At 43.5% G+C, this 21,723-nt stretch overlaps 1 protein-coding gene across 6 annotated transcripts in view; it reads left to right on the top strand.

Annotated features, from left to right (window-relative positions):
- Positions 1-21,723, top strand: part of THRB (thyroid hormone receptor beta) — a 381,314-nt gene that overhangs the window by 259,479 nt on the left and 100,112 nt on the right. For 5 of the 6 annotated variants that reach the window (XM_045088971.1, XM_045088969.1, XM_045088973.1 and 2 more), the window contains exon 3: positions 14,881-14,944. The exons of the other annotated variant lie outside the window; for it this stretch is intronic. In XM_045088971.1, coding sequence (XP_044944906.1) covers positions 14,923-14,944 — 22 coding nt within the window. In that variant the 5' untranslated portion in view covers positions 14,881-14,922. The remainder of the gene's footprint in view (positions 1-14,880; positions 14,945-21,723) is intronic. 6 annotated transcript variants of the gene reach the window in all.

Raw genomic sequence — 21,723 nt, 5'->3', positions numbered from 1 at the left:
CTGCTCAAAAGAGTCAGTTTTACAAATGCTGCTGCCCTCAGAGAAAGGAGTTATCCTCTCATCAAATCTTTTATACGGTAGCAGGCTAGAGAATGGAAAGCCCATGCTTTCCTTATGTTGCCAACTGTTCTGTAAAAAATTTGTAAAAAATTGCCCTGACAAATAGTATGTGCAATATTGTATGGAGTAAACCAAGTTCTCCCCAGATGGCAGTGACACTCAGTGAGCCCTCTTCTCCCTGACTCCCTTTCCATCCCCCTCAGTCACCTCAGGAAGAGAGCCTGCCAGCTCCTCTCTCAATGTGCAACAGAATGGCCGGAACCCTATGCCGTTAACCAATTTTCTAAAATCTATGATTAATGAGACATAACAAGAACAACTCACATTTACTGAGGCACTTACTACACGTAAGGGCCCATCCTACATGTAACAGAGACAGGAACTCCAGAGACATGAACACAGGCCTAGCTTGTGGGTGACACTTGGTAAATGCACACTTCTCTCCCATCAACTCATTTAATCTTCATAACATCTCTGTAAGAGACATACTGTCTTTTCCCCATAGGGAAGCGTACAAAAGATACTAAAACAGGCTGATGTAGATACCCTGCCCAAGCATCCAGATTGCATGTTCAGAATACTTTTAGCCCAGTCACCCACCCTATGCACAACCTCAGTTCACAGCTGAATCTAGACCAGGAAGACTGATGTGACCTCCACTGCAAGGATGGCATAATGATTTGCAGAGCATCTATGTTTTGAAGAGTTGGGGTTTTTTGGTAACTCTTTCTCCCACACGTACTTCACTTCCATGGCCCTTTGCACTTCTAGGAGAGTACCAAACACAACATCCTCTAGTTAAAATTATGTTCTGCCATCTCTGTCATTGGGCAGTGCTGGCAGAGGGAACGAGGAGGGCTTAGTCATCCCTGTGCCCATCATGGCACCCAGCTGAGGGATGTGCATATGGCGGGTGGGAAGCAGTGTCTCAGCAATCAAGAACACTTGCTCTGGGTTCGCATCCCAAGTCCTCCTCTCACCAGCTGGGAGAAACAGGGCAAGTTTCTCTGACTTTCTAACCCGTTGTTTCATCAATGAACAGAAAACAGCTGTAAATGTTTCTTCCCTTCACTTGGCTATTGATGAGATATTGGCTGTGTCCTTGGGAATTTCCTGGAGACCTAGCAGTCCCCAAGCAGTCCCCACACCCTGACTCACATCTTAGGGACTGCCTGGTGAAATGGTTGAAGGCAGGACTCTGAGCAGCCTGACATCCTGACCTTCAACCAGATGCTCTATGCTTAGCAAGCTCATGTCAAGATCGTGAGCAGAGAAATGGTCAGGTGAGCGGAAGGAAGGTTTCGCCCTTCTTAGCCTAACAGGGCTTGCTCTTGAGCTCCCCAGGGGAGGGATCATGGTCCCCATTGAGCTGTTGCCATCCATCACTTTAATCATAACATGCTGTTATTGCTCCATACATGTTCATAGATAACCAGAACATCAATGAGTTGAAAGAGGTTCACAGGGCTGCTGGCCAAGCAGCATTTCAACAAACAGAACAAACAGACAAACAGACAAACAGAACTCTGTGTGGAATAAGTGGTCATCCGTAGATGGTAAATGTCAACATGGCTAAAGTATTTCTTGGCATTACAAGTTCCAAAGTGTCCATCTGTACGAAGCTCTGTTGCATACAAAGTGGCTGCTTGCTTTCCAAAACTGCTGGTCCTGAAAAAGACCAGAATTTGGGGAGGTGTGGAAGTTATTAAGGGAAAGGCATTTAATCCAAATAAATTACTCTTGCGTTAAACCTTGCTCAAAAATATGATTTGCATTTCTTTACTAATAGATGTCTCTGACAACCCATGAGGGCTAAGAAGTCTATCCTAGCTCTGATTCCAAACTCAAGCCAGGGAAAATCCAGATGACTGATAAGAAATAATAACAGCTTTTTCTTTTTGAGCTTTAGATATGACACTGTAGGATGCTTCCGTTAAGTGTGCATTTTTAACAGTTTTATTGAGACATAATTCACGCACGCAACAGAGTCCTCCCACTGAAAGTGTACAATTCAGCGGATTTTAGTATTTTACAGAGTCGTGCGGTTCTAACCCTAATCTCCTCTTAGGGCATCTCCGTCACCCCCAAAGAGCACTTGCTCCATTAGCAGGCACTCCCGTCCCTGAGCCAACACGCCACCCACCCCTACTGCCCCACCCGAGATAACCACCCATCAGCTTTCTGTCTCTGTGTGATTTTTTTTAACCTAGACATCGCCTGGCGGTCCCTTCCCTTGACTTATAATTAGAATCAAATGATAAGTGTTCCTGCAAAATCTGTCATTTTTGAGAAAATTCATTTTCTTCATGCCTCACTGAGCCTTCCCTCCTCCATTCAGCCCCCGTCTCCACCACCACCTACGGAAGAGAACATCGTTCTTCATTTCACGAGTATTTATTAAGGGTCTGCCGTGTGCCACACACTATCTGAGCACTTGGGGAAATGGGTGAACAAGACAAAGACCGCTGGCCTCAAGGAGCTGACCTCCTAGCATGGGGAGACAGAACAATAAGTAACAAGAAGAAAAGAAGTAAGGTGTGCAGCATATTAAGACATGCTACATACTGTGGGAAACGCAAGACTAGAGCAGGATGAGGGGAGTGGGGAAGCCAGTGCACAGGGAAGGGCAAGTCAGCAAGGAACAGGCGGTCAAGGTAGGCATCTCTGCGAAGTTAAGGTTTGCAAGACTTAGCGGGTGTTGGGGGTCAAGCATTTCAGGCAGAGGAACAATGCCCATGCAAACTCTCTCTGGTGGGGGCAAGGATAACATATTCCAGGAAGAACAAGGGGTTGGCGAAGCTGAAGTAGGGAGCAAAGTAGGAGACAATGGCAGAGAGTCGAATGGGGCAGATAATGGGCGCCCCAGCAGCTTTTCGAGCAGAGAGCTCACCTGCTGACTTATATATTCCCAAAGGACCACTCTGACCACCGTGTTGAAAGGAGATCGAAATGGTGCAAGAGCAGAATAGGGAGGTGCCCCCAGACACTATTTTAGAGCAGCGGGGCTCAACCTCGGCTGCACATCTAAACCCCTTGGGCGGCTTTACAAAACTGAGGTCTGAGATTAAACTGGTTGAGGATACACACTGGGCACTGGGACTTTGCAAACCCACCCAGGTGACTCATTACGAGGTTCCAGTTGATATTAGTGTTTTAGGAGCTCGAAGCCGTCTCAGCAGTTCCACTCTGCAGCTGGGAAACAAAAATTCACAGCTGGCCCTGGCCACTCCTGGCATGGCTGAGCAGAGAGGGGACCAGAGACCTCACGGCTGCGGGAAGGCCAGGACGGGAAGAGCAGGCAGTGTGCCAGCAGGCTGAGGCTGCATGAACTTGAGGATGTCGGTCCCCTTCTTTGACTGGATCCAAACATGAGCCTGAATGTGAGAACTGGGCTTTCTCCCCACACTTGACAGAGGGTTTGTTGTCATCTATCAGGACGGAATAGAAGGATAAGGTTTGAACCTCAGGAAGCGAGTAGGTGACTCAATCAACTGTATAATTGCGGTGTGCCTGGCATTGTGCAGGGAGTGGCTGGTGAAAAGATAAGGGCTGACCATCCTTGCCCAAGCCAAATGGCTCAAAGTGAATGCCGTATAATATTTCAAAATGTGTTATTTGTGGGAAGCCTTTAAATAAGGTGGGGGGGGGAACCCCTCAGTTGCATATCTGAGCTGTTGGCATTTTTAATTCAGAGAGATGAATAGAACATTATTGTGTTATATCGGCACAAGTACAGCGGGGAAAAAAAAGATGCCTGGAGCCGCCGTGAGCGGAGCATGAATCAGCAATCTCATTCTATTGTTCAGAAAATAATCACAATGCTCGGAGGATGGAATTTAAGAAACATGCAGAAATGCCCACCCCCCTCGCCAGCGGGAAACACACTGGCTAAGTCATGGCATCTGGTTTTTGGCTTCCTGAGCTGGAAGGAATGTAAAAATCTTGGAGAGGATTTAGGGAAAGCTGATTTATAAATATGGAAAATACAACCCAGAAGAAATGCGAGATGATTTAGACGCAGCGTCGGCACCCTCTCGGAGGTGCAGGCCGGGCCAGAGTGTTTACCCCTCCGGATCAGGAAGGAGAAATACCCTAGCTTCAGTCACTAACAAGTGTGTCTTGAGTACCTGCCGCGTGCTGATCCCTGGGCCGGCGGGTGGGGACAGGAAGGGGTGGTCCCCACCTTTTAGCTTCTGATCTTGGGTCATGAGCAGGCAAGTGCAGGTAGGCCGGACAGCCATGAGAGGTTCTGGAACTCCTGCACACACCAGACTCATCGCCTGGAGGCCTTGTCAAAAACACGGCTGCTGGCCCCACCCTCGGAGTTTCTGATTTAGTGAATCTGGGTTAGGTCCTGAGCATCTACATTCTACAGCATTCCTGGGAGATGCTGCTGGTCTGGGGGCCACACTTTGAGAAGCTGAGGAAAGAAGCACCTGAGCCAGGAGAGGGGGAAGAGGGTGGCTTGAGTACCAGAAGTCCACTGATAAGGTGCAATGGATTTGTTGCCACTTTTTAAAATGTGTTCTCTGGTCCATAGCTAATGGTTTTTGATTAGCTGTGCACTTTGGGATAAACCTTGGTGGCCATGATTTTGCCACCCAGCAAGAGGCAGGGGCAGAGTGTTCTCTGCAGGCCTGTGAAATCAGACAGAATATCAAAGAGTAGGACTGTCCAGTGACTCCTAGCCACTCACAGTAGCAGGGGAATGGCATCAGGGGATAAGAGAGTGACAGTATGGCGACCTACGCCCACAATTGTGTTCATGTTCAAGACACCCTGGGAGTGCCATGGCAGACCCGTGATTATGCCATGGAATGTCTTTGATTTTTAAGGGAAACCCAGCAACACCTGTCAGACACCACACACTACTGTTAGGCTGTTTGGATCTTATTACTTAAAAAATAGAAAGTTTGGGGCACCTGGGTGGCTCAGTGGGTTAAAGCCTCTGCCTTCGGCTCAGGTCATGATCTCAGGGGACCTGGAATCGAGCCCCGCATCGGGCTCTCTGCTTAGCAGGGAGCCTGCTTCCTCCTCTCTCTCTGCCTGCCTCTCTGCCTCCTTGTGATCTCTGTCTGTCAAATAAATAAAATCTTTAAAAAAAAAAAAAACTTAAAAAAAAAATAAAAAGTTTGTTTCTTTTGACCTGGGGTCACTGTGAACAAATCACTGAAACAGGAATGGTGCCATGAACGGAGAGAGTCGGGATCTCTGTGTCCCAGAACTCCAGGAGGAGGGATATGTGGACTTCCACATTTTTTCTTCCCAGAATCCTCCATTCAAGTCAGCGCATTTGAAGAAATATACATTCTAACTTTAACCTAAATACCAAGGAATAAAAAACCTAAGAAAATTAGAACTACGTGAATCTTTCAGGGGCTTTTCCTTCTTGTCTCCCACCGGGATCTGCCCTCCCAGCTCCCTGCCTCAATCCTTCCCTATGGTTCCTGTCGTTATTTTGAAATAACAAGGCTAAATTCTCATTCAGTGCCCCAGCCCTTCCTTTATGACTTAAGTGCAATGGATTCATTCATACAAATTTGAACTAGTAATTGCTCTGGTGCATTCCTGAAAATCGCCTTTAAAACAGATTGTTAAAAGGTAAAATCCAAAAAAAAAGCTGTGTGTGTTGTCCTATGCACATGACACTGGACAAGAAACCATTGCCTTTACCAATAAAGTTGGCCCAAAGGACCCTCATCAAGCAGCATCAAACAGGAACCCAAGGAAGGGGAGAATGGAGACAATGTAAAGTGTGTGAATTATCTTTCTGCAGGAACTGTGTAACATAGTCCCCCCTTCACCTCCCACCACTTAGCATTTAAGAAGTGGTAAACAATGATAACGATATTTGTTAGGAGAATTCGGTTTTCCTCTTAAAGTAATTTCAGGGGCAAATCAGTCTTCATAAGACCTCCTTAGGAAAGATGAGTATTTTTCCCTGAGGATTAAAATTCTGCAAGGTTAGGCATCTGGGTGGCTCAGTCGCTAAGCATCTGCCTTTGGCTCAGGTCATGATCCCTGAGTCCTGGGATCAAGCCCCGCATCGGGTTTCCTGTGCAGCGGGAAGTCTGCCTCCGCCTCTCCCACTCCCCCTGCTTGCGTTCCTTCTCTCGCTCCCTCTCTCTCTCTATGTAGAATAAATAAATAGAATCTTTAAAAAAAAAAAAATATCTACAAGGAGCTCACGGCATATTCCAGAGGCAGAGAGCACAAGCCCAGTCTGGGCGACGCCATCTTCCCAGGATGTAGATGTTCCCTCTGTCAAACGCTGTCCAGGGTCTGGAGAGTGGGGAGACGGGTGCAGGAAGTAAGTTCTTATTGGTTGTTGTTGCCTTATTCATCATCAAACACTTGTAAGAAATCAATAATAAGTCATTTGCTTCAGTCCTAATGTTTTATTTTCACATTCTCGTTTGTTGTTTTTCATGCATGTGTCTTAGTTAGTCACCTAACCACAATTATATATTCAAGCATCTGGTGGTTCTGCGTGGTATCCTCATTCCTCGGGAGTTATTTAATTCTCCTGCCATGATGAATTCGTTTCCAGTGCCTTCAACACACACACACACACACACGCACACGCACACGCACACACAAGCACACGTACTTTATTTCCCTTGGCACAGGGAAGCTAACCTATTCTCCACCAGGTGTCAGTAGAGGCAGTTTTAACTGCTTGCTTTGGCCAACAAGGCCTCTGTTGAAGCTGTTTGTCCTGCTGTGTCAGATGTTTCCTCAAACCACCCATCTGCTTCCTCTTAAAAGACAAGCTTCTTCTCTGAGAAACGTTCAGAGATGATGGTCCCCCTGCAGAGAAAGGTAGCTTGGAGGCAAGTACTCTGTAAACCTAGGCAGCGTCAAGTTGATTCTCCTAAAACTTCTACTGGCTGTTTTCTTCTTGACTTTTCTGTCACTACGTTATGTGGCTACAAATTGTTCCGAGTTCCATTCAAGGTGATGATAAAGTGAATGTAACAGATGATTTTAGATTCACAGGCGGGTTTTGTTTTAAACCTCAGTCTAAGCCCAAGAACCCCATTCCTACCATTGCCTACCACTTAGTCCTCAAAGCAGAAAACAGGATTTTACTCAGGCTGTGGCCCCAGAACCTAGCAGAATTGAAGAATACCACCATGGGTCAACATTCCACTTTGAGGTGGATGACCTTGTCCCACCCTGAGAACAATGACTCTTGACTTTGAACACCCCCTGACTTACTCTAGTTGGTAACTGGCAGGACCCACACTCTTTCCATGCTGCAGTGACTTTACCTGGGAGAGAGAAGGAAAAAGAATGGAAGAGAGAGAGAGCGAAAGGGACAAGTATTTAGCATGAACATAGGTTAAAACGAAGAGCAGTAATGAGCCTCACAAGGAGATTGTTGGATATGAATTAAAAGAGGTGGGTGGGGTAGACATCAAGGCTAATCATTTTACCAAGAACAAAAAAATCAGCCGCAGCAAATTAGGCTCAGTTTCCATCACAGATCCTGGTTGTATTATCTCACTCTCCAAACTTCTCAGCAACTGCCGAAAATGCCAAATGAAAATTATAGCTTTGCCATTCAATAGTCATTTGCTGATATCCCCTATGTGGGACCCTAGTTGCTTGCCCACCTCATCCAGCAGAGGAATTTTGTCCCTTCCTTCTGCCCCTAGAGGTGATCCACTCCAACTAACGCCTGGGCCACAGCACAAGTATAAGCTACTACTTTTTTCCACATCTATATTGCAGCCTTGTGTTCCATTTTAATCAGCCCATTCCCAGTCTAACTGTGCTGGCTTTTCCAATTGTTCCTCTTATTGATTTTTTTCTTACACAACACTGCCAAGTAGGGTTAGTTTTACCAGGTAGAAAAGGTGGATAACCGTGTGGTATGATTTGAATTACGCCTTGCCTCTATTCTCTTCTATTTGACCTCTTATTACTATCACCATATATTCAACCATTATATATTCACTTCACTGGAACCTAGATTTACTATTAAAATACAAAGACCTCAGCAAAGGACAACTGGGGCTGATTTAGGAAGTTATAGACTTGGGGACAAATTCATCTGGGTACCCAACCTTCTTTGTTCCCCATAACAAATTTAAGTGACCATGAAAGGTAACCTTGAAAGGAAAGAAAATTCCCAAAAGGTAAAATTAAGTCTAGAAAGAGGAGAATGGCAGATGAAAGAAAGGAGAAATTTCACCTCCATTTTATCTTGGTGATGATGGGATCTAGGGAGGTGGACTTCTGTGTTGTTGTAAGTCTTTAAACCATCTCAGGGTAACCTCAAAGCAGAGGCCAGATAGAAGTTCCAATTTCTCACAACATAGGGATGATTGGGCCTGGCTAAGAGATCAGTAGATCATAATAGTGACTACAATAGTAGTGAAATCTTCCAAAACCTTATGTTGATGTCCTACTTTTAAATCTACAAAGCATTTTTAAATCCCCTTGGTCCTCATCATAACCCTGAAGGGTGGTAATTTTGACATCATTTTACAAATGAAACTCAGAGAGGTAAGGAGCCGTCTGAGATGGCCAGCCTACTGAGTTGAGAAAGCGTCTGGAATGATGCCCAATGATGCCCACTCTGGAGGTCTTTCCTCTATACCTGGGCTTGAACTTGTTCTTAAAAATGTTTCCCAGGGGCGCCTGGGTGGCTCAGTGGGTTAAAGCCTCTGCCTTCGGCTCGGGTCATGGTCCCAGGGTCCTGGGATTGAGCCCCACATCAGGCTCTCTGCTCAGCAAGGAACCTGCTTTCTCTCTCTCTCTCTCTCTCTCTCTCTCTCTCTGCCTACCTATGATCTCTATCTGTCAAACAAATAAATTTAAAAATCTTTAAAAAAAAAAAAGTTTCCCAAATGACAGAGTCAAAGTTTTGATGGAAATGGGCCCTTCCCTATAAGGGTCAGAGGATAGAGAGGGAAACTCCAGAAGGGAGAAGATGTTCAAAATGGGGGCGCAAGGCTCCTGATGGATACTCACAACCTCATTGTCTTCCTTGCATGAGGTGCGGACCACTCTGAAGGGACAGCCATTTACCTTCACACAGCTGTGTTTCCAGATGCCACAGAGTAATGACAAGGCCAGAGTGGGGACCAAGTCGGGGAGGGGCCTCTGGTCCCATCCCATAAAGTCCAATAGTGCCCTATGCCCCACAGTACCAAATAAACAGAGTACAAACAGTTGTTTGCTAGGTAAACACAACTTCAAGACACATCTGCAAGCATTGCCCTCCACTCATGTTGATATGACCTCTAAAATCCTTCTATTTAGGAAGAATGGATTATCTATGTTTGTGTTGGTGCCAATGTCAGATGAGAGGGTGGGCGTGTCCTCCCTTGAGAGCCTTCCTGGTGTTAAGGATCACAGCTTAGTGTCTGTGGTAACAGGTATCTGACATTTTGAACTGAATCAAGAGATTTGCCTGTGAATGTTACCCCAACCCACCCCCCAGTACACTCATGACTTCCTTGGACAGCCCATGAGGCCCCTGTTCAAGTGTTAACAGATAAGTCCTATATATCTCACTGTTTTGTTTGGGGGTTTGTTGTTTTTTTTTTACAGAGAGAGAGGGGGTGGAGCACAAGCAGGGGGAGAGAGTGAGAGAGAGGGAGGGAGAAGCAGATTTCCTGACGAGTAGGGAGCCCGACGTGGGGCTCAATCCCAGGACTCTGGGACCATGGTCTGAGCCGAAGGCAGATGCCTAACGACTGGAGCCACCCAGGCGGCTCTTATCTCACTGTTCTGATGCATCAGACCACATGATACTCTGGTGCCCTCACTCCTGAGAGGTCCAAGGAGAAGCACACAAAAAGGATGGCCTTGAAAAGGCTACCAGCACCCTCCTAAAAAAGGTTGATGTAAAGACGAGAGGGAGATGTGGGGTTTCATGTTAATTATGTACAGACCATATAAGCAATGACTCACTGGGTCCATATGGAAAGATTTTTCAAGGGATAATTTTTACCGTTGTCCATTTAATGTTGTCATTTCTATAGAAAAAAAGGAAACACAAAGGGACAAAATGTTGTGCAGTCTGGGCAACTGCACTGGGGTTTTCCAAGATAGAGTTAGAGGTGTTCTCTCTGGCCTTAGTCTAGCTTTGCGACCTTGAACACTGAGACAGGAAAAAAAAAACAAAATAGCAGTGATTCTGCACAAAGAGGTGCCACCAAAGGGGTCTGGCTCCTGAGGAGTCCTCTCCACACTACAGCAGACTTACCTTTCTCAACTTGGGTCTTTCTTTTCAGGACCTTCCCTAGCTCCCTATTTCCCTTATGATGAAGTCTGATTTCCATGGCAAACCTTTCAAGACCCTCCACCATCTGGCCCCTAAGTGTATTTGCAGCTTCTTTCTTGGGAATATTCTTTTCCCTCCCCACCCCAAATCATGTATCCTGTGCCAAGATGCTCTACATTTTGTTCTTTTGTTGATCATGGGCCATACTCTTTATTCTTCTCCTGGAAAATATCCTGGCTTATTTTTCAAAGCCAAGCTCAAATGTCACTGTTGGTCCTCCTCATATAGATAGAATTAATCACACTTTCCTCAGTGCTTCCAACCACATCTTTTATCCCTCTGGTCAACTCTTCTGCTGCTAAGGTACATGCTGGTTCTTCACCTAAGCCCTCCAGGAGCAGGCAACATGAATAATTCATCTCAAATCATCTAGAGTTTGTGAAGGTGACTGATGGCATAAATGGAGTAGCCCTAGACCAAATCCTGGGGTTAAAGAATTCCTCTTTAGCCTCTAGCCTTGCTTTTCTGAAACCCATCTTTCTTCCACCCACAAAGAGATCTACTGCTTGTAGGTCCCATTTGCTTTGCCCCTGACCCAAAATAGCTCACACTGGAGGATTTCTCTGCCTTTACTGCCCATGGTTCTTGGTCACACCACTTCAAAGAATGTAGAAGTAGATCCGAAGAGTGGTGGGCAGCAAAACAAAGTGTATTGAGCAAGAATGCAAAGCTCCTGGAGATGGAAGGGACACAAGAGGGTTGTCCTTGGAGTTTCTATGTTGAGGGGGTTTTATGAGCTCTTTTGTGAAACTATCTTAAGCAATCAGGATGTGCTGTGTTGTGCAAATCAGGGCTTTGGTCACCCATCTGTCTACCTATTAGGTTAATGTCCATATGCTAATGGTCTCTTCTGCTGACATCTGAGAGCTTATGTCTTACCTGCCCCTTGGTTGTGATAGTGACAAGTGCTTTGTGGTTAATTGTCTTAATTGTAGGACATTTTGCAGAAGTCATTTCTGCAAAGACTGCAAAGCAGAATGCTAGTGAGGTCCTGTCTAAGCTGCAAAGCAGGATGTTAATGCTGTTTTAGCTGTCCTGACTCCATACGTTCTTATTGGGGACCCTGGCTCTGACTACCTAACTGTCCAACTAACTCCTAACAGCGGGTCTCCTTTTCATCCTATTCAATAGGTTGTATTTGTACTACCATTTTAAGTCTGAATATATTTGCCAAATCGTCTACCCATCTTTCAAGGGAAAGGGACTGTAACTTTCATTATATTCTTTAAGTAGACCAGAGTGCCCCCCCCACCTCCAACCCTGAGCAATTGAGATCTGCAGAGCTAAAGGAATGAAGCTTTAGAGAAGAACTTTAAGGGGAAGCATGGAGCAGGCCTTTAGCAAATCCCTGGAACCATGTCACACACCTGGCACCTGCTTTGCTGCAGAAAGCCTCTCAAGAGAGGCTTGATCTGTCCTAAGAACAAGAGCAGCCCGAGGTCGGGAGAAGGTGCACCTTTGTGCAATTTCTCCTGCCTGGAGATGTACACCTTCTGTCGAACAGAGAAAGTCCCCTGTCCCCTCAGGGGTCCCCAGCAGCACCTCTCCAGCTATCCTCTGTCCTCTAACACCCTGAACTCTTTCCACATAACATCTCCTCAGATATTCGAAGATCATCCCCTAACCTTCATGTGACTGCCTTCTACGTTTCTTTAAGATGTGTTTTCCATCAACCTGAACATTCTACTTGAGGCTTTCTCTTAAAATATAGCAGCCCAGACATGGCCTGACTGTTATCCTATAGGCTACATTTCCATCCACGCAGTCCAAGATGGTCTCTGAGCTCACAGTAGGTTGCATGGAGCTCAGTGTCTCCCAGAGTCCGTGGACCTACTTCCAACATGTTTGTAATAATGCTGTATGCTTTCCAGTTTCAGATAACTCAATAACAACTTCTCCATCCTTTGTATGTTTTTAAATACAAATGCATTTTAGGTGTTTTGGAGGTGAATGTCCACTTTTCCATTCTTACAAGGGGAACGAGCTTCACCTAAGGGACAGGGCATTGGACTGAGAGTGATAAGTGGGCGGAAGAAGGCACAGCCTCGAGCGATTCTCCATACCACCTCTTGGCACACCGTGTATGTGCCTGGTGTGTTTAGCCACTCCGGGCCAGCAGGCTCTGCCTTCCCAGACAGCTGGTAAAATGGATTATAAATTCCTTGAGGGCCAATAGCCTCTATCTTAACCTATTTGCATTCCTGGTTTTTAGCCCAGTATTAAATGCCCAAATAGCATCCATCCCAGTGTCTTACTATTTCTACTTCCTTAATGTCACTGGAGTCCCTCACCCTCCGCAGTCACCATCCTAGTTCTTGCTGCTTTCATCTCTCCCTTATACCTGCTGTAGCCTCTGACTGGTCTGCTTTGGCTCGGTAGCCATGCAGCTTTAAAAACTCAAATTAGTATTTAAACTCTCCTTAAAACTGCATTAGTTAAAAAAAATTACGTGGGGGCATCTGGGTGGCTCAGTCATTAAGTATCTGCCTTCTGCTCAGGTCATGATAACGGGGTCCTGGGATCGAGCCCCACATCAGGCTCCCTGCTCTGCGGGAAGCCTGCTTCTCCCTCTCCCACTCCCCCTGCTTGTGTTTCCTCTCTCACAGTGTCTCTCTCTGTCAAATAAATAAATAAAATCTTTCAAAAAAAATAATAATAACCCAGAGTAGTCCCTGTGCCTCGAGCACTCAAATGAGAAGAAAGCATTAAATCATGACCTGTGGAAAGGCCTAGTGAAGAAGAGAGCCTTCAGGTCCAGATCACCTCTACTGGATAGTAGAGGTAAAAGTGATCTCTGTCCCCTTTGTATCCCAGGCCCAAGGGGAAACCTGTGTACATTCTTGCCTTTTTTAACATGATTCTCCCCCTGCTGCATTAGCAGAACCTGCTGGACAGGCCCAGGGGCTATCTTTGGGCAAAGCCTGGGGGACTGCCTGAGCAGAGTAGCCCCTCAATTAGGGCCTCTGGACTGACCAACCAAAGAAATGAATGATTCCTATATAAGGAATGTCCTCCATTCCAGCGGAGCTTGCCTAGGAGGCTAAACTGCGTGCCATTCTCCACCTCAGTTGGTGCTGAGGTGCTGAAGCTGTGAGAGGAGCTTCACCTTTGAGGGTCCCAGGACGCAGACCACATTGGGTCTCACTAAGGACTCTTCCCTGCCCGTGAGCAGTGGGACTTGCTGAACAAGTGATGTGCAGACCATGACTCAGCCCTTCAGGGATGGAGAGGAGCCTTCAGGCACATCGTCACCCGATACTTCCTCCTCACTGACCTACTAAGTGCAAGCCTTCACCGAGTTTGTTTCCTTTTGTGACCACACACACCCCTTTCTTAATTTTTAAGCTCTTTGGACTTTGTTTTCCCCTTTAACCTCAATGACCAGCTGTTGAGCCCCAGGCTGTGGTGGACCTTCTCTGTACCCAGTCCTCAGGATAGGGCGCTTCGCTGACCCCACGCTATGCCACAGGACAGCCAGGAAAAGAGGCCCCACAGCCCTGCCTACACAAGAGGGTTATTGGACTTTCCTGCAATTACATTATAAAACTCAAGAGGTCATTGAAGGAAAATAGCAGTAAATACTACCAAATGCCAAAGTACCATGAGAATAACAGTACTAGTATACTATTAATGTTCTAGCAATGGTAATCATACAGTTACAGTAATGGTAATACTAAATGAGAATAGTACTGAGTAGGCAAGTTAGTACTAAATTTTGTGGTGACAATATTTTTAAAGCCTTAATCAGATTTCTTCTCTTGTTTCTGGGTACTTTCTACTTCATACACAATACCTTTCTGTAGGTCATATGCCTATTCAACTGAAATTTTGAAAGCAAAGATTTTTTTTTTACTTGATGGTATGGCAAGAACATAACTAGGATTTTACAGTTTCACCTTTGAGATCATAAAAAGGGAACAAAACTATTTGGACACATTTGTGTTAATATTTTATTTTAATATTGGTGTTACCAGTCAAGACTCTTGGTTGCAAGTGGGCAGAAACCTGACAGCTTATGTAAACACAGGAATTGTTTTGCTTAGGAAAGATTGAGGAACCAAACCCTCGAAGGGACAGGAGGGACACAGGTTGGCCTCAGAGAGAGCTGGAAGCAGGGATGGAGGCCACTGCATGAATCTGAGATGGACCCTCCTCACTTGGAGAAGGAAGCATCTAGACTGAAGATCCCAGTCTATCCTAGCCCCTCTCAGGAAAAGCAGCAAGTCATTGTGCTAGTAGCGTTCTTGAAATTGAGATGGAAAAACACACATGCAATCTTGAATAAAAATAATGATGTTAAAGATGTATCTATAGAAGGAACCCTGAGATTATAATTAAAACGTCTTGTAAATTTACATGTATCACAGAGCCCGCCGATGCTTCAATTTCCCTAGTTGTGAGTTGAGAGTAACAAACTGCCTCAAGCTAATTAATGCATGTGGTATTGTTTGAAACAAAAACATTATGGAAAATACAGGTTATAACCTGTGGTATTTTTTTTCTTGTCTTTTTCTTTGTAGGAGGTGTCAGTGAAAAAAAAGGTCCAGAATGATTACTAACCTATGACTCCCAACAGTATGACAGGTATCTATTTTTTTTTTAATTTTCTTTGCACGTCTCATTTTTGTTCCACCTAGAGAGAAATACAGGGGTTCTAAAAGACCAACCTAAGAGTCTTAGCAACACTTATTTCCAGTATCACTTAATGCAGATACATCCTGTGAATGCGTCCTGACAAATGAGCTTTCATCTTCTTCAGAAACAATGAGAGGCATCATCACCAGAAACATATGGAGAAGAAATGATAAGTAAAAGGCTAGTTTTTAGCTATGCCGAGATAACCCTTGTACACTAGATATGTTGACCCTTTACATTCACTTAGATCAATATAATAAATGGCTCTCCCCACTTAATGACTACAGTTCAGGCATCTTCCCCCAGATGGACTGTTTATTCCATTTAGCAGTAGAGTCAGAATGGAATATGATTAGACTGCAGCAGGTAATTGAGGTAGAAACTCTTAGCAAGGGACAAAGGAGACAGAATGACCCCCAAGGAAGATAAGGTCGCAAAAGCATGAATTCTTTGTGCAACACGGAGAGCAGGGGTTGCAAACTCAAAGGCGCCAGGTGCCAGGCGGATAACCTCAATGTCAGAAATGGGTTGGGTGTAAGGGAAAACAACAAACAAAACTGGAATACTCGGGTTCCCTCTAAAGAGTAGCCATTCTTCCACTGTAGGTGATCACTGACAGCTAGGGATGAGCCCCAGAATGCCCAGAGATTTCAAAGTTTTAAAAGAAGTTGGAAATTCAGATTTTAAATGAAATATTGCCCCTTGTAAATATTAACAATTAACTTATTAAAAAATGTCAAAGACTCATGGGCCCATCAAAATACATCTGCCAACTAGAATGAACCCAGGCACCATCAGTTTATAAGCTCTGCAATCTATCTTCCAGCTTAGCACCAAGCCCCCGCCCATTCATATGGTTCCCAGGACAGCAGGGCAGACGCCCATAGACCTCTGTGTGCCATGGGTATAGCTTGACTTTTGATAATCCATTCCTGTCATGACAGACTAAACATGTAGGACAATTCCTCCAAGAATCCATTCCCCAGTAGTCCTGAGAAACTGAAGTGACGTAAAGCTCCACTCAGCCTTCTGCAATTTTGGAAGCCTCCCAATAACCATAAACTGCCTCTCTCAGCATCACTGCCCTGCCCTTCTACCCACCTACACTGGAGCTCTTGGTGCAGCACAAAAGATGGAGTGCCGGAACAAACCAGAATGATTCACACCAGTAAGTGAGGGCCTCAGAACCACAGCTCGCCCTTTCCTCCTATTTTTACTCATGAACAGGCATCAGAACATACCCACCCCCTTTCTATTGTACTGCCAAACCAGCCAAAATCCTCTCCCACTTAAATATCACCCATTCTATGTCATAAACCTGGTCGTTCCATGGAAAATTGGTACAGATCAAGCTTAGCTAGCTCCTTCATGTTTACCGAGGAGTGGGCATCTCAGCCAGAAGGAATGAAGCCTAAGTCTTTGCAGGCACAGGCACTTGGGAGCACAGATATCAGACAGCAGCAAGCCATGCTGCAAAACCTAGGGAAAGTGCTCCCCCACTGCCACAGGATGGTGTGGGATCAAGTGCAATACGGGGGTGGCTCTATCCTCCATGATAACCCGCCCACTCAAAAAGGCCTCCAAAGATACAGTCTCAAAGAACATTCATGTCTGAAACGTACCAAAATGGCAAAGCTTGGTGAAAAAGTGGGTAACATTATGGCTTTCACTTGCCTTGGGGTGGGTTCCAGATGGAGTCCAGAATATGCGTCCATCCCAGGTTCTGGCAGAGCAGGCGTCAGCAATTATTTTTAAGGAGCCACAGAGTAAAGATCTTTGGTATTGCCGATGACTCAGCTCTGCCCCTGCGGCTGGAAGAGCCATGGGCTGCACACAGACAGATGGCTTGCACGTGTTTCAACAAAACTTTATTTACACAACAGGCAACAGGTCAGCTTGTGCCCAAGGACTGTAGTTTGTGGACCCCTGGTCTAGAGTCCAAGGTAGTCCAGACCATCTTACTGTGAAACAGAAACCCAAGGCCAAGTCAGCATCTCCAGAACTGAGCTAGGAATCTAGGCTTACTCCAGGACAATTCTAAACTGAGCCAGCTTTTCCGCTGATCTTGTAGAAGCCAAGATCCTTCCTCACATGCTGAGCTGGATCTGCAGGTGCCTCCCAGGAGAGGAGGGAGTTTTTGCTTCCCAGCATTTGCTTCCTAGTATAGAGACTAACAGCAGTTTTCTATTTGCAAAAGCAGTCTATTCCATATATACATATGCTCAGTGCATGTTAATGGATTCAGCTGAGAAAATTATTACTTGAGACTCCCTTGCTTGTGGACGAAACCAAACAGCATCCTTTCCCTTTCTCTTTTGCTATGATCTCAGGCTTCGTGTTGATTTTAAGAAACCTAAAGAGCTTATTTTATTGTGGAAGACCATAGTAAAGTTGTAAGCCATCAGAACTAAGTGCTTGCTTTAGCAGCCTAATTAAAAGGCAAATATGCATATTTTCTTCTTTGAAAAACATAATAGGTAATATTGCTGTTACGCAATACTGGCTATCAATTAGCCTTTATGAAAATAAGACCATTCTTTAAATGAACAAGAATAAGAACACTGAATCTATTTTCCTAAAAGCAAGCTGACCAGCATTTTCAGATAAAAGAGCCATGTTGTTAGAATGCGGTCTCTTTCAGCCAGAATGCTTAATAAATTTGTATGTTTTGCATTAACTCAAATGGAAATTTGGTTATTTTCTGGGGTTATTTAATATCAGCTACAATGGAGTCAGATCTTGCCAAAATTTTCTTGTTGCTTTACTCTACCTAGTTTGAAATTGGGACTGTATGAAATCACTCATTGAAAAATACTGATTCTTAATGAAGAAAGTAAGAAAGTGGCTTAATATGGCATTTTATCAATCTGGAATTAAGCACTGCTTCCTAAGTAATCTGAGGGGAATTCTGCTAACACTTATGGCATTATAATGAGCTTGGTTTTGCATAAAACCATGATTCACCGCATAGAGGAGTTTGTTGCAAAATATGAAGACCTAAAAGTTCAAATACGGGAGTTAGAGGCTTTTGGCCTTGGTGGAAAAGAAAACTAAGAACTTGGACTTCTCCACATGTGCCTGAAGAAGCAGAAGCCAGGATCCATTGGTTGCATTGAACCTGGCTTTATAAAATTAGGATACATCATGAAGTTTGCACAGTATTTGATGTTTCCATCCAGTTGAGCCCCCAGTCAAAGTCAAAGTCTTGTGAATCCTTCCATGTGAAGAAAATACTCCCCATTCAGTTGTTCGGACTGTCCCTCTTCTTTGTGGCCTGCTTGTCCATTTAACTTCCCTGTTGTGATGTTTGCCTTTTTCTTTTTCTTTCTCAAGATATTACTGTTGAGTGTATCTCAGGCACCAGGAGAGGGATGGTAGCAAGGATGTGACCGCTTTCAGTTGTTGACCCGAGGTTTCCTCTGTATGATCGTCAGATTGTTTGCTTGTTTGGGATTGGAGTCATGTGTTAAGGAAAAGGAAGAATTACACAAGTTTTTTTTTTTTTTTTAAAGTACATTTCTTTTTACTTCTGAGGTTTAAATTCTTTTACATGCTTACTGGCCACTTGTATTTCTTCATCTGTCACTCACTTGTTCATACTTATTGTCCACCTGCTCATTGTGGATTTTATATTTTTCCTCATTATGTGGAGAAATGGTTTATTATATATAAGCAGTTTATTATATATTAAGGATAATAACTGAGCATATCACCTAATCTCTTTAAGAATTCCCTATTTTTTAATGTTTTATTTACTTGAGGGAGAGAGAGAGAGAGCATGACAAAGGGGGAGAGAGAAGTAGACTCCCTGCTGAGCAGGGAGCCCAATGTGGGGCTTGATCCCAGGACCCTGAGATCATGACCCAAGCCAAAAGCAGACACTTAACCAATAGACCACCCAGGTGCCCCCCTATGAATCCCTTACTAAATGAGAAAGGAAGACCAGTTCATCTCTTGTTCTCCTTCTACTTTTACAATTAGATTATACCTTGCATTTGAACATGTATAAATCATATTTTCATAAAGTAGGACATGGAGGCATTGAAGGTTGGATGTTAAGAAAAAGGGATCCTGGAGAAATGTTTTCTGTTTCTAAGACCATCCTAATGAACAAGTTTTTCAGAGATAAACAAAACACTTAGGCTGGGAAAACAGTATTTTATTGCAAGCCCTCGTCACTCTTCAGAGGTGGCTCTCCAAGTGTTCGTTAGGCTTCCCAGATGCTCCTTATAACCATTTCATTCCTTCAGAAAGAGAATCACAGTTGTGTTTATGTCCCATGACCTAAGTAGATCATCTTTTCATGGAATCAGGAGGTTGCTGACTGCAAAATAATGACCCCATTCAAAGATGACTAATGTGAACTGTGTACATATTATGAATATTTCCTAGTGTCAATAAACACTCTTCTGAAATAGGATCTTGGTCATGGCTACTTAGTAATCCAACATTTACTGATATAGTCCTTGATTGTGAGACTTTTAATATAAAGTTACTTAAATCATACGAGAATGAATTGCATTGTATATAATTTCATACCTCTGATTATTTCCTCAGGATAAAACTCTACTAAGTAAAAGAAAATGCTAAATTAAAGGGAATGAACATCTTTAAAAACGTTTTCTATTGCCAGATTATAACCAGATTATTAGAGCAGCTGAGATAACCATCAGCAGAACAGCTTCCTCCCACAAATCCTTTTTGGTAGTTAATTTTTGAGGCCATTTATAAGACAAAATGTTATCACAGCTTTCAAAACTATATGTTTCTTACTGATAATGAATTTGACTACACACACACACACACACATACTGATTGGCCACTTAAAGGACTTTTGTAACTTCCCTGTTCAATTAACTTTTCTGTTGTGCCATTTAATTTTTCTTATGATTTACACATTAAGAAAATAATTCATTGTCTATCACTAATAATACAACTATTTTCCAATACTATTATATGTCTCTTATTTTCATTTTTGGCAATATTTGACCTTTAAAGTTTTTTCTTCTTTTTTTTCTATATTTTTCTTCTTTTGAAATAATTCCATACCAACAGAAAAGTTTGCAATATTAGTTCAAAGAATCACCAGCTACCCTCTACCCAGAGTCCTCAAATGTTAACATTTTATCACCTTTGCTTAATTCTTTTCCATCTCACTTGTATAATTTTTCTTTTGAACCATTCACAAATTAGTTGTAAGCATGATGGCATGGCATCTTTTGACATATGCAAGTTCTTAGTTTCTATATAGTAAGCTCTATTAAGTGTTGTTTTATAATTTATGTCTTTGTTGTCAAGCTTATAAAAGTCTTCTGGTGAGTATTGATGGACAGAATTCAATGGATTCTTTGTGATGAGTCAGCATTCCTATTCCAACATGTAGTACTTTTTTTAAAATTTAAATTCAATTAATTAACATATAATGGATTATTCCTTTCAGAGGCAAAGATCAGTGATTTATCAGTCATATATAATACCCAGTGCTCATTACATCAGATGCTCTCCTTAATGTCTATCACCCAATTACCCCATACCACCAGCAATCCTTAATTTGTTTCCTATGCTTAAGAGTCTCTTATGGTTTGTCTCCCTCTCTGATTTTGTCTTATTTTATTTTTTTCTCTCTTCCCATATGCTCCTCTGTTGTATTTCTTAATTTCCACATATGAGTGAAATCATATGATAATTGTCTTTCTTTGATTAACTTATTTTGTTTATCATAATACCCTACAGTTTCACCCATGTCATTGCAAAAGGAAGATTTCGGGTTTTTTATATGACTGAGTTGTATTCCATTGTGTGTGTGTGTGTGTGTGTGTGTACACCCCATATCTTCTTTATCCATTCATCTGTCGATGGACACCTGTCTGGGCTCTTCCCATAGCTCGGCTATTGTGTACATTGCTGCTATAAACGGGTGCATGTAACTCTTTAGACACCTGGTAGCACAATTGCTGGGTTGTAGGGTAGCTTTATTTTCAACTTTTTGAGAAACCTCCATACTATTTTCCAGAGTGGCTGCAATAGCTTGCAGTCCCACCAACAATGTAAGAGGGTTCCCCTTTCTCCACATCCTCAACAACATATGTTGTTTCTTACCTTGTTAATTTTAGCTATTCTGAATGGTGTGAGGTAGGATCTCATTATGGTTTGGATTTGTATTTCCCTGATGCTAAGTGATGTTCAGCCTTTTTTCATGTGTCTGTTGGCCATTTGGATATCTTCTTTGTCTATTCATGTCTTCTACCCATTTCTTGATTGGATAATTTGTTCTTTGGGTATTGAGTTTGATAAGTTCTTTATAGATTTTGGATACTAGCCCTGTATCTCATAAGACATTTGCAAATATCTTCTCCCATTCTCTAGATTGTCTTTTGGTTTGGTTGACTGTTTCCTGTGTTGTAAAAGCTTTTAATCTTGATGAAGTCCCAGTAGTTCATTCTTTTCTTTCTTTCCCTTGTCTTTGGAGTCGTGTCTAGCAAGAAGTTGCTGCACCCAAGGTCACAGAAGTTGCTGCCTGTGTTCTCCTCTAGGATTTTGGTGAATTCCGTCTCTCACTGAGGTCTTTCATCCATTTTGAGTCTATTTTTGTGTATGGTCTAAGGAAATTGTCCAGTTTTATTCTACATGTGACTGACCAATTTTCCCAACACCATCTGTTGAAGAGACTGTCTTTTTTTTCCATTGGATATTCTTTCCTGCTTTGTCAAAGACTAGCTGACCATAGA

The sequence above is a fragment of the Mustela putorius genome, unplaced genomic scaffold (genome assembly GCF_011764305.1).
Source record: "Mustela putorius furo isolate JIRA1106 unplaced genomic scaffold, ASM1176430v1.1 tig00003834_pilon_pilon_pilon, whole genome shotgun sequence".
NCBI lineage: Eukaryota > Metazoa > Chordata > Mammalia > Carnivora > Mustelidae > Mustela > Mustela putorius.
Note: the sequence above shows the minus strand (reverse complement) of the source record. Positions and strands in the feature narration are given on the sequence as shown.